This window comes from Mobula hypostoma, chromosome 2 (assembly GCF_963921235.1).
Source record: "Mobula hypostoma chromosome 2, sMobHyp1.1, whole genome shotgun sequence".
In the NCBI taxonomy this organism is placed as follows: Eukaryota; Metazoa; Chordata; class Chondrichthyes; order Myliobatiformes; family Myliobatidae; genus Mobula; species Mobula hypostoma.
This window is the reverse complement of record NC_086098.1, coordinates 138,221,686-138,238,842: the sequence shown is the minus strand read 5'-3', so window position 1 is coordinate 138,238,842 and position 17,157 is coordinate 138,221,686. Positions and strand designations below refer to the sequence as shown.

The 17,157-nt window shown below is 41.3% G+C and overlaps 1 protein-coding gene across 2 annotated transcripts in view; it reads right to left on the bottom strand.

Moving 5' to 3' along the window:
* cdk19 (cyclin dependent kinase 19) overlaps positions 1–17,157 on the bottom strand; it is a 180,609-nt gene that overhangs the window by 50,818 nt on the left and 112,634 nt on the right. For both annotated transcript variants that reach the window (XM_063040761.1, XM_063040762.1), the window contains exon 7: positions 476–619. In XM_063040761.1, the coding sequence (XP_062896831.1) occupies positions 476–619 (144 nt within the window). The remainder of the gene's footprint in view (positions 1–475; positions 620–17,157) is intronic.

Here is a 17,157-nt window from a genome sequence, read left to right as displayed (position 1 = left end):
TCCACTGTAAGAGGACAAATTTTTGTCTCTGTTGAAGTGCAGATCCTTATTAAATTATTTCAGAATAAACAACAATCCTGCAATAGTTTCATAACCTTTAAAAAAGCATCACACAGCTTTACTCTGATTATTTGAATTCTATCCTGTAGGATCATTAATGTCATAACTAAACCCAATTTACTTCTCACTGTAGACGAAGAGACTGTATGTTCACCTCAACTCAGAAAAGTGAATCTGACATCAAATGGTGTGTCAGACAAATCAATATGGACATTTATGACATCTTAATCAGTCGTCTACCACTCTACAGGATGGTACAGCAAAATTTTACAGTACTGAGTATCCCTTTTATAAAACCTATGCTAATCAGAATAATGACAGCTATCACTTCAGCAGACAGTACATCAGTTTTATTTAATGTAACAGACTGATTTCCCACTTGAAATTACACCAAGCATCAGCTGAACAAACTCACCAGCAGGAAATCCCATAACACTGAAAATACGATCCAACTGATCATGATGAAAAGGGTTACTTGTTTTGATATCTTCCTGGCGACAATGAAAGATGGGTTCTGATGTTAAAAGTTCTGCAAAAATGCACCCAATTGCCCAAATATCTAAAGTAAAAGACAAGAAATATAATAAGGCAAAGAGTAACAATGTTGAGTTGACCGTGAATCATATATGCTCATCATGGTGGATCTGAAGGCTATAAAATCAAACAAGTCTTCAGTCCATCATATAGGAAATGACAAATTTTCCAGCATGTGGAGGAAAGTTATATACTGCTAAGCCCTCGGTCTGAGAAACAGAAAAGGGGTAAGTTCTTGGCTATCAAATAAAAAAAATGATAGAATGTGTGGAATTTTAAGTCATCAAGTTAGATGGTAATGAAAATGACTGAGGACAAAAATTTAAAAATAAACAACAAACCACATCCTAACTCTAACTGTCATTGAACAAATGTTTTCCTTCATCTACATGCAAAATTCTAAATTCCACATATACTAATAAGTACAAGATTCCACCCATACCATCTTCTTTAGCCTCTGTAATGCTTGTTGGTAAATTACTGCTTGTGTATCATCCTGGTTGTTGAAAATCCAAACTTATCTACAATTAAACAATGAAGTTGGAAGCCATGTTTTCTGGCGAAGTTACAAACTAATTTCCTAATGATTGATTCTATCCGCTTTCTGGCCACCATCTCAGTTTGAACCATGCGACCTGCAATCCTAGCGTTCTACTTGACCCTCAGCAGTGCTTTCCATTCATACATTCGCTCCCACAACATTTTTCACTGTGCCTTAGTCTAAATCCTGCCAAAATTCCTGGGAACACAGAAATTGATAAGTTTAGGACTGTGGGAAACAAAGACCTAGTAATCTTAAAAGGAAATGGAAAATAGTCCCTATGGGCAAAGAGAGTATGGAGTGCAATCCTAGTACATAAAATTAGTGCAGGGTACAGAGTATCAGTTTAAAAGGAGATGGGCAATACATTTCCAATGAATTTAGATGGTGGGAAAAAAGCTCCAATGAGTAAAAGGTGCACATGAAACAAATCACTTGTGATTTTAAAAGCAATGTGGAAGAAGAATCCTGGTGAGTAAAAGAAGCTTGGTAAAAGAAGGACATTGGTGAATTTAAAAGTACTATGGTAAACAGGATACCAGTGAGATTAAAAGAAGCATGGGAAAGAGTTCTGGTGATAAAAGGTCTGTGGGAAATAGAGCCTTGGCACTTTAGATAAGCATTTTTTTAAACAAACATCCAGAGAATTAAAGAAATTACCTCAGGATAAGTAAAACTGCACATATATTGCAGTACTGCCAGCACTGGGAAGTACTGTTTGCTGTGAATTGGCTTAAGCTAACAAATACAGGCACAGCAAGGCTCCTCAAACACTTTGAATGCACATTTTGTATCATGTTGTAGCACCAGAAAACATCAGGTCCACAGGGGCATGAAAACATGGTCACCTGCAGCTACATTTCAGGAGGTACCCAGCAGGCAGAGGAAATGGGTGACTGCCAGACAAACAGAAAAGGGCAGCAGGTAGTTCAGGAGATTCAAAGGGCACCTTAAATACTAACTAGCTTTTGGTTCAGATTACTGATGAGAGAGAAGGTTTCTCTGGAGAGTGAAGCTAGACTCAGGACCTCAGCACTCAGGTTGACTCAATAGTTCAGGGAGTGAGATAAGAGAGATGAAGAGAATAACAATTATAAGAAATTCGACAGATATGGTACAGGTTGTGAACAAAGGATAGTATGTTGCCTCCCTGTTAAAGAGTTAAGGTAGCAATGTGCAGCTACTCTGTAGATGGAGAGCAAACAGCTATAGGTTGCAGTCATATCACTAGCAGAAGAAATATATAGTGTTTAGGAGTATGCACTTCTCATACTGAGAAACAGCATGACAAGATCTAAGACAGACTTATAGTGTATACATGCAAATCCAAGAAACATACTGAAAATGGCTGGTGAGCTAAGTGGGATTACAATGTTGTGGCATTAACAAAAACTGCTTAAAAATCCAGGACAGGAATCTAAATAATCCTGTCCAATCCAATCGGTTGTCCATTGAAATCCAATGACGACATCCACTCCTTTAACAGTGAGATCTTTGATGACTATACAGTCCTATCCTGGACCCACAAGCTCTATTGCAGGTGGGACATATATATGTGGTAGTTGTGGTAGTAGTGGTGGTAGTGATGGTAACCATGGCTGCATTTCTCCTGGCTCTTTTCTGTTGTCTTCTGGTTGTTCTTCCCATCTCCAGAATACGATCCCCGTCCCTACACAGCTGTTGCCAAGTGGTATGGTCAGCAGCAGCATCCTCCAGGTCCTCGGGTCTGATCTTGCACTTCCTTAAAGCATTCTTCATCTGACCCTTATAGTGCTTCTTCGGCCCTCCAGCTGAGCGTCGACCATGATGTAGCTGGCTGTATAACACTCGGTGGGGTAGCTGACATGAGGGCATCCTTATCACATGCCCCAGCCACTGCAGCTGACGCTGGGTGATAATGGCGTCAATACTCCTGCAGTTGGTCTTTACAAGTATTTCAGTGTGAGGCACCCGCTCACGCCAGGTAATTCCCAGAATGTGCTGAAAGCAGCTTATGTGGAAGCGCTCCTAGGACTTAATGTGACGGCTATAGATTACCCAAGCTTCACAGCTACAGAGGAGGGTGGTGACACAGATCGCTTGGAATACTGCGACCTTTGTGGAGGGACAAAGGCTCCTATTCTGAAGGATTCTACGCCAAAGTCTCCCAAAGGCAGCTGATGCCTGTTTAATGCGGCTTTGGATGTCGTTGTCAATGCCGCTAGCCTCAGAGAGAATGCTCCCCAGATATTTGAAAGATGGCACTACTGACAGCTTTTCATTACCAACGGTGAAGGCAGGTAGAGTGGGTGGGACACTGGTACTCCATTGGCAAACCACTTCTGTCTAGGTGGTATTGACAGTCAGCCCCATCCTGCTGTACGCTCTCACCGCCACAGCAAGGACAGTCTGGAGATCCTTCGGAGTATGGGCCACAAAAGCACAGTCGTCTGCATACTGCAGCTCCAGGACCCGCTCCCTACAGAGTTTGGTGGTCGCACGGAGCCTCTTGATGTCGAAGAGGTTTCCATCTAATCTGACATCCACTACCACACCGCTGCTGTCTTCAATCTCGTTGTGGAGAAGCTTGCTAACACATAAGAGGAAGATGTTAAAGAGTACTGGCGCTAGCACACACACTTGCCTCACCCCTGTGCGTACAAGGAAGGGCTCGGACTCTTGTCCTCCTATGGTCACCCGAGCAGTCATCCCATCGTGGAACTGGTGGAGGATGTTAACAAATTTATTGGGACAGGCAAACCTGAGGAGGACATCCCATAAGAGCTTTCTTTGCACAGTGTCGAATGCTTTGGAGAGGTTGAAAAAGGACATAAACAGGTCCTGAGGTTGCTCCCGGCACTTTTCCTGAAGCTGCCGGGCCGTGAAGATCATGTCGATAGTGCTCCTGTTCTTCCTAAATCCACACTGCGATTCAGGCAGCATTGACTCGGTGATGTTGCTGATGAGTCTCTGAAGCATCACTTTAGCCAGGACCTTTCCAACAACAGAGAGGAGTGATATGCCCCTACTATTGCTGCAGATGGCCTTGTCACCCTTGTTTTTATAAATGACAACAATGTTTGCATTTCTCCATTGCTGTGGGATGTTCTCGTCAGTCCAGACCTTGGTGATGTACTGGTAGAGGGTGCGCATGCACATGTACCCTCCGTTCTTCAGTAACTCAGCAGGGATATTGTCAGTGCCAGGGGACCTGTTGTTCTTAAGGGAATGGACAGCTGATAGAACCTCCTGGAAGGTTGGTGGTAGACTGAGGTCGTGGATAGGAGGAAGTTCAGGCAGTTCGTTCAGGATGGTGGGGTCTGCGTCAAGAGTCCTGATTAAGCAGGGTGTTTCAATGCTCAGCCCACCTCAGCAGAATGGTATTCTGATTCTTTTTTATATATATATATTTTTATTTAAATTTTTAAAGAAGAAATATAAGGACTCAACCAATACAACAACTAATACATATTGAAAAAAAAATTCAAATACATTAATAAGTCCAAGAGAAAAAAAAACACCTATCCCAACACCATCTCCCCTCATTAGAAAAAAGGGAGAAAAAAAACATAAAAGACAGAGGAAAGAAAGGAGAAAAGAAAAAAGATAAGAGAATTCTTCAGAAGTGTTGAACCATCTGCTGTTTTCAGGGGAGTAACACATCGATTTATCGGGCCGTAGTGCCTTTTCAGTCCACCACTCATTTTGTATGGCCCGCATTGCCTTTTGCACTTTCCTCTGAGCTGCCTGTCAATGCTGCCTGATGCTGGTGGATGAGGGGTTGTCTAAAGTTGCCCGGTGTGCTCTGTACATGTCCTTACGCAAGTTGTGGATGGTGTCTGAGTTATCATCAAACCAGTCTTGGTGGTTCCTGCTCTTATGGCCGATGGATTGGGCTGCTGCCTCATAGAGCGCAGAGCTGATATAGGTCCACTGTTGCCATCACAACATCACAACCGGCATGCCCGCAGGTGTTCAAGAAAGATAGCAAAGAAAGAAGAGGCAGTGGCCACATAATTTATCGAATATTGAAAGTCCTAGATAGAGATGTGGAGAGGATGTCTCCGATAGTGGGGCAGTCTAATACCAGAAGGCACAGCCTCAGAATAGAGGGACATTCATTTAGAACAGAGATGAGGAGGAATTTCGTTAGCCAGAAGAATTCATTGCCACATACGTCTGTGGAGGCCAGGTCATTGGGTATATTTAAAGCGGAGTTTGATAGGTTCTCAGGACGTCAACGGTTACGGGGAGAAGGCAGCAGAATGGGGTTGAGAGGGATAATAAAACAGCCATGATTAAATGGCTGGAGCAGATTTAATGGCCAAATAGACTAATTCTGTATCTATGGTTTTAAGACCATAAGATATAAGAGCAGAAGCAGGCCATTCAGCCCATCAAGTCTACTCTGCCATTCAATCATGGGCTGAAGCAATTCTTCTAGTCATTCCCACTCCCCTGCTTTCACCCAATACCCTTTGATGCCCTGGCTAATCAAGAACCTATCTATCTCTGCCTTAAGTACACCCAATTACTTGGCCTCCACAGCCACTCATAGCAACAAATTCCACAGATTTACACCCTCTGACTAAAGTAATTTCTCCACATCTCAGTTCTAAAAAGACGTCCTTCAATCCTGAAGTCATGCCCTCTCGTCCTACAATCCCATACCATGGGAAATAACTTTGCCATATCTAATCTGTTCAGGCCTTTTAATATTCAGAATGTTTCTATGAGATCCCCCCTCATTCTCCTGAACTCCAGGGAACACAGCACAAGAGCTGCCAGACACTCCTCATACGGTAATCCTTTCATTCCTGGAATCGTTCTCGTGAATCTTCTCTGAACCGTCTTCAATGTCAGTATATCCTTACTAAAATAAGGAGCCCAAAACTGCACACAATACTTAAAGTGTGGTCTCACGAGTGCTTTACAGAACCTTAACATCACATCCCTGCTCTTATATTCTATACCTCTAGAAATGAATGCCAACATTGCATTCGCCTTCTTCACAACTGACTCAACCTGGAGGTTAACCTTTAGGGTATTTTGCACAAGGACTCCCAAGTCCCTTTGCATCTCTACATTTTGAATTCTCTCCCCTTCTAAATAATAGTCTGCCTGTTTATCTCTTCCACCAAAGTGCACAACCATACACTTTCCAACATTGTATTTTATTTGCCACTTCTTTGCCCATTCCCCTAAACTATCTAAGTCTCTGTGCAGGCGCTCTGTTTCCTCAACACTACCCACTCCTCCACCTATCTTTGTATCATCGGCAAATTTAGCCACAAATCCATTAATACCGCAGTCCAAATCATTTACATCGTAAAAAGCAGCAGTCCCAACACCAACCCCTGAGGAACTCCACTGGTAACCGGCAGCCAGCCAGAGTAGGATCCCTTTATTTCCACTCTGTTTTCTGCCAAGCAGCCAATGCTCTACCCATGCAAGTAACTTCCCTGTAATTCCATGGGCTCTTATCTTGCTAAGCAGACCTTCTGAAAACCCAAGTACATCACGTCTACTGCATCTCCTTTGTCTATTCTGCTTGTAATTTCCTCAAAGAATTGCAGTAGGTTTGTCAGGCAGGATTTTCCTTTCAGGAGACCATGCTGGCTTTGGCCTATCTTGTCATGTGCCTCCAAGTACTCCGTAATCTCATCCCTAACAATCGATTCGAACAACATCCCAACCACTGATGTCAGGCTAACAGGTCTATAGTTTCCTTTCTGCTGCCTCCTACTCTTCTTAAACAGCGGAGTAACATTTGCAATTTTCCAGTCATGCCAGAATCTATCAAAATTGTTGAAAGATTATCGTTAATGCCTCTGCAATCTCTCTAGCTACTTCCTTTAGAACCCAAGGGTGCATTCCATCAGATCCAGGAGATTTATCCACCCTCAGACCATTAAACTTCCTGAGCACCTTCTCAGTCGTAATCTTCACTGCACAAACTTCACTTCCCTGACACTCCTGAATGTCCGGTATACTGCAGACATCTTCCACTGTGAAGAATGATGCCATCTCTGCATCTCTCATTACAATATCTCCAGCGTCATTTTGTATTGGTCCTATATTTACCCTTGACTCTCTTTTACCCTTTATATATCTAAAGCAAGCTTTTAGTATCTTCTTTGATATTGGTCACCAGCTTCCTTTCATAATTCACCTTTTCCTTCCAGATGACCTTCTTAGTTTCCTTCTGCAATTTTTTAAAAGCTCCCCAATCCTCTATCTTCCCACTAGCTTTGGCTTCCTTGTACGCCCTCCCTTTTGCTTTTACTTTGGCTCTGACTTTACTTGTCAGCCACGGTAGTGTCCTTCTTCCCTTTGAAAATTGCTTTGTATTTGGAGTGTATCTGTCTTGACGGTGGATATGCAATGGCAAGCATTTAAAGATCGCATGGATGAACTACAACAATTGTTCATCCCAGTTTGGCAAAAGAATAAATCAGGGAAGGTAGTGCACCCGTAGCTGACAAGAGAAATTAGGGATAGTATCAATTCCAAAGAAGAAGCATACAAATTAGCCAGAAAAAGTGGCTCACCTGAGGACTGGGAGAAATTCAGAGCCCAGCAGAGGAGGGCAAAGGGCTTAATTAGGAAAGGGAAAAAAGATTATGAGAGAAAACTGGCAGGGAATATAAAAACTGACTGTAAAAGCTTTTATAGATATGTGAAAAGAAAAAGATTGATTAAGACAAATGTAGGTCCCCTACAGACAGAAACTGGTGAATTGATTATGGGGAGCAAGGACATGGCAGACCAATTGAATAACTACTTTGGTTCTGTCTTCACTAAGGAGGACATAAATAATCTTCCGGAAATAGTAAGGGACAGAGGGTCCAGTGAGATGGAGGAACTGAGGGAAATACATGTTGGTAGGGAAGTGGTGTTGGGCAAATTGAAGGGATTAAAGGCAGATAAATCCCCAGGGCCAGATGGTCTGCATCCCAGAGTGCTTAAGGAAGTAGCCCAAGAAATAGTGGATGCATTAGGGATAATTTTTCGAAACTCTTTAGATTCTGGACTAGTTCCTGAGGATAGGAGGGTAGCTAATGTAACCACGCTTTTTAAAAAAAGGAGGGAGAGAGAAACCGGGGAATTATAGACCGGTTAGCCTAACGTCGGTGGTGGGGAAAATGCTAGAGTCAGTTATCAAAGATGTGATAACAGTACATTTGGAAAGTGGTGAAATCATCGGACAAAGTCAGCATGGATTTGTGAAAGGAAAATCATGCCTGACAAATCTCACAGAATTTTTTGAGGATGTAACTAGTAGAGTGGATAGGGGAGAACCAGTGGATGTGGTATATTTGGATTTTCAAAAGGCTTTTGACAAGGTCCCACACAGGAGATTAGTGTGCAAGCTTAAAGCACACGGTATTGGGGGTAAGGTACTGATGTGGATAGAGAATTGGTTGGCAGACAGGAAGCAAAGAGTGGGAATAAACGGGACCTTTTCAGAATGGCAGGCAGTGACTAGTGGGGTACCGTAAGGCTCAGTGCTGGGACCCCAGTTGTTTACAATATATATTAATGACTTAGATGAGGGAATTAAATGCAGCATCTCCAAGTTTGCGGATGACATGAAGCTGGGCACCAGTGTTAGCTGTGAGGAGGATGCTAAGAGGATGCAGGGTGACTTGAATAGGTTAGGTGAGTGGGCAAATTCATGGCAGATGCAATTTAATGTGGCTAAATGTGAGGTTCTCCACTTTGGTGGCAAAAACAGGAAAACAGATTATTATCTGAATGGTGGCCGATTAGGAAAAGGGGAGGTGCAACGAGACCTGGGTGTCATTATACACCAGTCATTAAAAAATGGGTATGCAGGTACAGCAGGCGGTGAAAAAGGCAAATGGTATGCTGGCATTCATCGCAAGAGGATTTGAGTACAGGAGCAGGGAGGTACTACTGCAGTTGTACAAGGCCTTGGTGAGACCACACCTGGAGTATTGTATGCAGTTTTGGTCCCCTAATCTGAGGAAAGACAGCCTTGCCATAGAGGGAGTACAAAGAAGGTTCACCAGATTGATTCCTGGGATGGCAGGACTTTCATATGATGAAAGACTGGATCGACTAGGCTTATACTCGTTGGAATTTAGAAGATTGAGGGGGGATCTTATTGAAACGTATAAAATCCTAAAGGGATTGGACAGGCTAGATGCAGGAAGATTGTCCTCGATGTTGGGGAAGTCCAGAACGAGGGGTCACAGTTTGAGGATAAAGGGGAAGCCTTTTAGGACCGAGATTAGGAAAAACTTCTTCACACAGAGAGTGGTGAATCTATGGAATTCTCTGCCACAGGAAACAGTTGAGGCCAGTTCATTGGCTATATTTAAGAGGGAGTTAGATATGGCCCTTGTGGCTAAAGGGATCAGGGGGTATGGAGGGAAGGCTGGTACAGGGTTCTGAGTTGGATGATCAGCCATGATCATACTGAATGGCGGTGCTGGCTCGAAGAGCCGAATGGCCTACTCCTGCACCTATTTTCTATGTTTCTATGCACTTCCCTCATTTTTCGCAGAAACTCCAGCCATGCTGCTCTGCTGTCTTTCCTGTAAATGTCCCTTTCCAGTCAACTTTGGCCAGTTCCCCTCTCATGCCATTTTAATTTCCTTTATTCCACTGAAATACCGACACAATAGATTTTAGTTTTTCCCTCCCAAATTTCAACATGAACTCGATTATATTGTGATCACTGTTCCCTAAGGGTTCTTTAACCTTAAGCTCTCTTATCACCTCTGGATCATTGCACAACAACCAATCCAGCACAGCCGATCCCCTAGTGATGATCTATGTTAAGGAGAATACCACATGCTTAGACTTAAGAAACAAAATAGACTGTCAACCAGTGGGAAGCATGTTGAGCATTTGCAGGAAGTTTGAGAAATTGCCATAGTTGTATGTGTATTCATAATGGAAAACTTCAATAATCTAAAAATACTCTGCGGATGAAAGGCGGAGAGGGAACTATTGTGAAGCAGGATAGTCCTCCTAGGGCTCTGAGGAATCTGGTTTCATTTCTTACGTTCATGTAAAGTCAGTGGAATGGAATTTGGTGTTGGAGACCAAAGGTAATAGCAAATCCAAATGTGATGTCTAATAATTGTGAAAATTAATAAATAAATTTAGAACCAATTCTGGGAATAATTTTAAATGCATATCAATTGTATAAAATTTGCATCCAATTAGATGTGCATTAAACATTTTTTCTAATTTTCATTTCCATTGACATTTCCAGGGAACTGCATAACAGGGAAGTAATCTAATATCGCTCAGTTTGCATAAAGTCCAATAGTTAAAATGTTCCCCAAAATGATTAATACAAGGAGTAGGATTCTATATTAAAAGTAAAAATTTAAGAACCACTTAAGAGACAAATGAATGCTTCATGGGCTGTTGTGGGGGTGCAGGTTATGACAAGGTGATGGCAGGTATCTTTCAGGATGACAGAATTAAAGAGAGGTAGTAGTCTTCCACACTCTAATTACATTGTGAAATAGGGACCATGGCTAGAACAAGGCCAGCCACCTCAACAAGCATGCCATTCACTTTCATTACCATCTTATCTACTTGTGTGGCAACTTTCAGTGAGCTATGGACTTGGACCCTAAAATCCCTCTGTACATCAGTGCTGCTAAGGAGCCTGCTATTAAGTGTATATCAAGCTGCCAGCTGGTCCCTCTTGCAACCAAGTATCCATAATGGCAACAGCATTATAATTGATCTAGGTTTTATGTTCATCTGTTGTACTCATAATACTCCTTGCATTAATATATATATACTTCAATCCATCAGTCCCACCACACTCATTTAATTGTCCCTGCCTGTTCTACTATTCAAACTTGTCAGTCATAACTCCTACCTTCCTCTCAAACCCATCACTTGTTATCTGGCTCCTCTATTTCACATCACCACTACCCCTGCTGCCTTCACTCTGCAAAGGAACATTCAAGGTCTTTTTTCTCAAATAAAGGCTGCGGTTTCTCTCAGGTCATCATAATACTGATGCATTTAAAATTAATCAAATGTAGGGCAAGTTACTATCCAGTATTTTCATGTTTACCATTAATAAATTTTCATCAGCCATAATATTCTGCAAATGAACCCACAATATTCATGAAATCTCAGTAAATCTATGAGCATTTTACTGAATAAGATAGATCCATCAGACTCAATAGGTCTTTGAAGAAAATCTACGTTTATTTCCTTCAATGGTAATGAACCACCTTCTTGAACCATGTCATCTGGTGATATGGTAGAGCTATTCCCATTACACAAGCAGAAGGTAAGATCCAGGATTTTGATCCAGTAACAATAAGAAAAGTGGCAATACATTTCTACAAAAATGGATAGACTTGGATTTGATAATGCACTGGTACTCAAAATAACAGAATATGATTAATGAAGACACTCATTAATTTATACCAAGCTAGGGCACTTCAACACACAATGGCTTGGATGAATAAATAAAGACAGTTTATGTCTACATTTGTCAAATGCCTTGATAAATACCAATTTTCCATTCACAGTTGGAAGGGGCATTTAGTTGAACTGCGGGTCTCATAAGATAAGGGGGCACTCATGCCCTTATAGACTTACAGAATCAGTGAAAAGTTACAGCACAAGAAGACACTTGCCCTTTCAAGCCCATACCAGCCTTATATAAGAACAATCCTGATTTCCCTATCATCTCTTTTCAAATATTTATTATAACACATCTTGAATGTTACACCCGAATCTGCCTCCACTAACATCCCTTGCATTGCATTCCACCTGTTGAGCATTTCCCCCTCTGGCAAGTTCCTTCCCTTTTGACTGCATATAGAATTCTTCACCACAAGTCTATGCCAGTTCCCTTGCACCCTGCCACTTCCACGTCTCGTCCACCACCATTGCAGCATACATTAACTTTCTCCAACAAATGGAAGGGAGCTGGTTGTATTGTGGTATAATCTATTTGCTACTGCATTGTCCAGAGCTGTGATGAAAGATACAATAACTTGGGAAATTCAACTCCTATTGCTTGCCATTCCTAAAAGAAAATAGTTTTGCACACAGGAACTCATTGACACCATTTTGCATTTTTCCAGACTTTTAAAACTATATTAATATCACAAAGGAAGCTCAGAAATGTCTAGGCCTCGTAAAGAACAAAACAGATAAAGATAAGGTCAATTGAAATTTTCAGAACTGAGGTTAATAGGATTTCTGTTCAGTACTAAGTATCAGTTGTTATGGAATTAAGGGACTAGATGGAGTTGATAAAACTCACATGACTTCACCAAAAAGCTGTATTCCTAGATACTTTCAATGCAATAGTAATACAGGCTGAGAAGCAGCTTACTTTCATTTCCCTCTCAGCCAATAGATGGTGCACATGTGACCTTCCACCCTCCTTATTTTCTATTTCCTACAATTTGAAGCTGATGTAATGATGACTATTGTAACTTCCCCTTCAATATTCATTTTCTCAACCATGACAAAAACCTGTTCTACATAGTTCTCCACACATGATGTAATAGCTGAGATCATTTGAATGTATATGTTGCTATATGCAAGACATAAGAACATAAAAATAGAAGCATGATTAGATCATGTAAGTTTTTGAGATTGCTCTGCCTTTCAACAAGGTCATGATGATTCTGTACCATCTCTTCTTGTATGCCCTTTGCCTATCCAAAAACCTATTGCTCAGTACTAAATGTACACAAATGATATAGATCTACAACCCTCTTTGAATAAAGAAACTTGTCTTCCTCAATGTGGCATTGAAAGGCTATGTATTAGAAGATGTATTAGAAGATGGAATTGATAAGGATGAGTGCTAAGTATCAATGTGGACATGGTGGATTAAGTGCCTGACTCATGCTGCATTACTTCATGACTGTAACCACCCTGAGGCGAAATCCTCTAGTCCTAGATTCTTCTACCTGAGGAAATAGCCTTTTAACAGCTGTCAGTGGTGTCATAATCTTGTGCATGTTAAAGTCTAAATCCCAATTAGTATAGGTTAAACCAATAATATGGCAACCTCTTCATCATAGGAATCAATGCAGTGACCAATGAATCCAATTAATCAATCAATGCACCAACTCCAATACAAGTACAGTGGATTCTGGATAATTAGGACACATTGGGACCAGTACAATTTGCCCCAATTAAGCGGTTACCCCAATTAATCAGTTTCGTTGAAATGGTTAAAAAAGTATAAAAGAGATAAACTACTGTTTGAATGAGTAACAGTTTATGTATTTAAATGAAATACAGAACACATTAGAACACCACCAATACCTCTACAGTACTATAAAACTGTGTATTAGTTCTTAATAGTTATCAACAGAAGAATTCATTCAGTGTACGCTACTGTGTTCTTTAGATTGACTAATTGTAAATAAACAATATCAGCACAGACATTTACTGCAGATAATGGATTATTTTCATACAATGCTTTCGACAACTGCATCCTCCAAATCTTCATTTTCATTGTAATATTCAAGATGACTGTTAATGCCTTCAAATTCTTCGTAGTTCCTAACTTGTCACTCCCGGCCATTTCTAGCATCCCCAAGCCTGAATGCTTGAAACCGCGGTGAGCAAGATCGTTCCACATCGTCTTACTGCTTATTTCTCACCAACTATCAGTGACAAAAATCACTGCTTTTTGAAAGCAAATGAATGCAACTGACGTTATTTAAAACCTGTTTGCTCTAAGCATAGTGTAGTGTCTAACAGCTACACAATTGCACATGACTGACGCTACTTCGGCAACAGTCTCCTGTCCCAATTAAGTAGCATAGTGTCTCAAATAAAAAAAAGGGAATCCTGGCTATTTTCTTGATTAGTTTTTGTTCTTCAAGAGTTGTCCCAAATTAGCAGCTGCCCCAATTAATCAAAATCCACTGTACTTTCCTGGACTACCAACCTGTACATTGTAGTCCAGGAAAGGTCGCACCAAATCCAATTTAGAATCACAGAATTGTACAGGACAGAACTAGGTCCTTTGCCAGGCCATGTCCGTGCTTACATTAGGATTTATCCTTGTATGTTATACACATCTAAATATCTGTCTAAATGCAGCATCATAGTGGCAGTCAACTGGAAGCTCAAGGCCTCAGGTGAAGACCCAATATAGATGAGGGCTGGGATCAGAGTGGGGAATAGGGTTGGTAGTGTCTGAATAGCGAGGAGGGTTGCAGTGTTCAGGGAAGGTGTGGTGGGAGGATAAGGAAGGCTCCAAGGATGCAAGAACTGATCGTGAGGCATGAGAAACATGGGATTGCAGAGTGGTGGTGGGGAAGGGGAGACTGGGGTTCCAGCGGCAGCATGTAAAGTCTTAGCCTGGAGTTGCTGTCTGTAACAGAGAACCAGATCGACCACGTATTCACCTCAAAGAAGTTTCGAAGATCACTCCATGATATAAGAGTGAAACGTGGTGCAGATGCAGGCTCAGGCCACCTTCTTTTGATCACCAAAGTACAGATGAAGCTAAAAAGAAGGTACATACCACCCAATGAGCAACTGAAGTACAATGTGAAAGTCAAAGTAACAGCTTTCCATTATGTTCCAGGCATCTGAGGCCTTGATATTGAAGATGAATAGATTGCTGTCAGAGGCAATAAATGAAACTTGTGAGGAAGTGCCAGGAAAAAGGACATTTGAGCATAAAGAGTGAATTACACTAAGAACAACGGAAACAATCAACAAGAGGAGGACACAAAAAAGAAAAATGAAATAGAAGCAGAACTAGGAACAAGAAAGCGGAGGCACAGAGGGAATACGACAAGGAGTACAAGGAAATAGGATAAACATCAAGAGGGGCAGAACAAAGTACATCAACACTCTTGCATCTGAAACAGGAGAAGCCTCAGCAAATGGGAATATCAAGGAACTATACAATACTACCAAGAAACTAGCTAGTAAATTCAGCAAGATCAACACACAAATGAAGGATAAAGATGGAAACATCCTAACCGAAGAAGATGAACAGCTCTAACATTAGACACAGTACTTCAATGAACTCCTGAACAGACCCACCTCCTTCCGAATCTCCTTTAATTCCACAAGCATCAGACTTGGATGTCAACTGTGTCAAGCCATCAAAGAAGGATATCATACAGGCAATCAAGAGGATAAAGTCAGGAAAAGCAGATGGTCCAGACAGAGGCATTAAAGGTAGACCCTAATCTTTCGGCAGATATCCTATACACTTTGTTCTGCAACATCTGGGACAAAGAAGAGATGCCACAAGAGTGGAAGGAAAGTCATATAATGAAGCTTCCAAGCAAAGGTGACCTACGAGACTATAAAAACTATAGAGTTATATCCTTACTGTCTGTGGTTGGAAAGGTGCTAAACAGAATTATTCTGCAATGCCTTCAGCAAGTTGTTGACACAACATTAAGAGACCAGCAAGCAGGCTTTAGGAAAGATCACTCCTGCACAGACCAGATAGCCAACTTCAGAATAATCATAAAACAGTCAACTGAATGGAAGACTTCTCGCTACTACATCGACTATGAGAAAGCCTTTGATAGTGTAGACAGAAACACAGTATGGAAACTTAATGAATCATTACGGAAGACCAAAGAAATTTATCAAAATCATCAGGAACTCCTACAACAATATGTCATGCAAAGTCATACATGCTGGAAAACTGTCAGAAAGCTTCACTGTCAATACTGCAGTAAAGCAGGGATGTTTGATGGCTCCCTTACTGTTTTTGTTGGCAATAGACTGGATTATGAAACGGACAAGTGAAAAACGAAATGAAATCCAGTGGACCATGTGTCGGCAACTTGATGACCTAGAGTTTGCAGAGGACATTGCCCTGTCTCTAGCTCTAAACAACAGATGCATGAGAAATCAGCATTCTTGACTGCTAACTCCAATTGAATGTAGTAAAGATAAACCTGTAAATGGAAGGTCCAACTGCTGGTGAATCGGCATCTTGGCAAAAACTATACGGTGAAAATGAAAGAACACTCTAAGCAACTCTGTGAAAAATTGAAAAGCACAAGTCAAGAGGTGGATACAAGAACATTTCCAAGTCACTGAATATCCCTTGGAATACAGTTAAGTCAATCATCAAGAAATGGAAAGAATAAGGCACAGCTGTAAATTTGCCAACAGCAGGCTGTCCTCAAAAACTAAGTGACCGTGCAAGAAGGCCTCTGTTATGGGAGGACACCAAGAGACCTATGACAACTCTGGAAGAGTTACGAGTTTCAGTGGGTGAGATGGGAGAGACTATGCAATGAACAACTGTTGCCTGGTGCTTCACTAGTTGCAGCTTTATGGGAGAGTGGCAAAGAAAAAGCCACTGTTTGAAAAAAAAATCTTGGCTAGAGTTTGCGAGAAGGCACGTGGGAGACTCTGAAGTCAGCTGAAGAAGGTTCTATGGTCTGATGAAACTACAATTGAGCTTTTTGGCCGTCAGACTAAATGCAATGTTTGGAGTAAACCAAAACCACATATCATCAAAAAACGCACCATTCCTACTGTGAAGCATTATGGGGATGCTTCACTACAGCAGGCCCTAGAAGGCTTGTGAAGGTAGAGGGTAAAATGAATGCAGCAAAATATAGGGAAATCCTGGAAGAAAACCTGATGCACTCTGCAAGAGAACTGTGACTTGGGAGAAGATATGTTTTCCAGCAAGACAATGACCCCATTCATAAAGCCAAAAGCTACACAGGAATGGCTTAAAAACAACAAAGTTAATGTCCTGGAGTGGCCAAGTCAGAGTCCAAACCTCAATTCAAATGAAAATTTGTGTCAGGACTTGAAAAGGACTGTTCACTCACGTTCCTCATGCAATCCTACAGAGCTTGGGCAGTTTTATAAAGAAGAATGGGAAAAAATTGCAGTGTCCAGATGTGCAAAGCTGATAGAGACCTATCCACACAGACTCGGGGTTGTAATTGCTGCCAAAATGTGCATCTGCTAAATGCTGACTTGAAGGAGATGTGTAATTATGCAATCAATTGTTTTGATTTTTAATAATAGTAATAAGTTTAGACCAATTTGTAGAA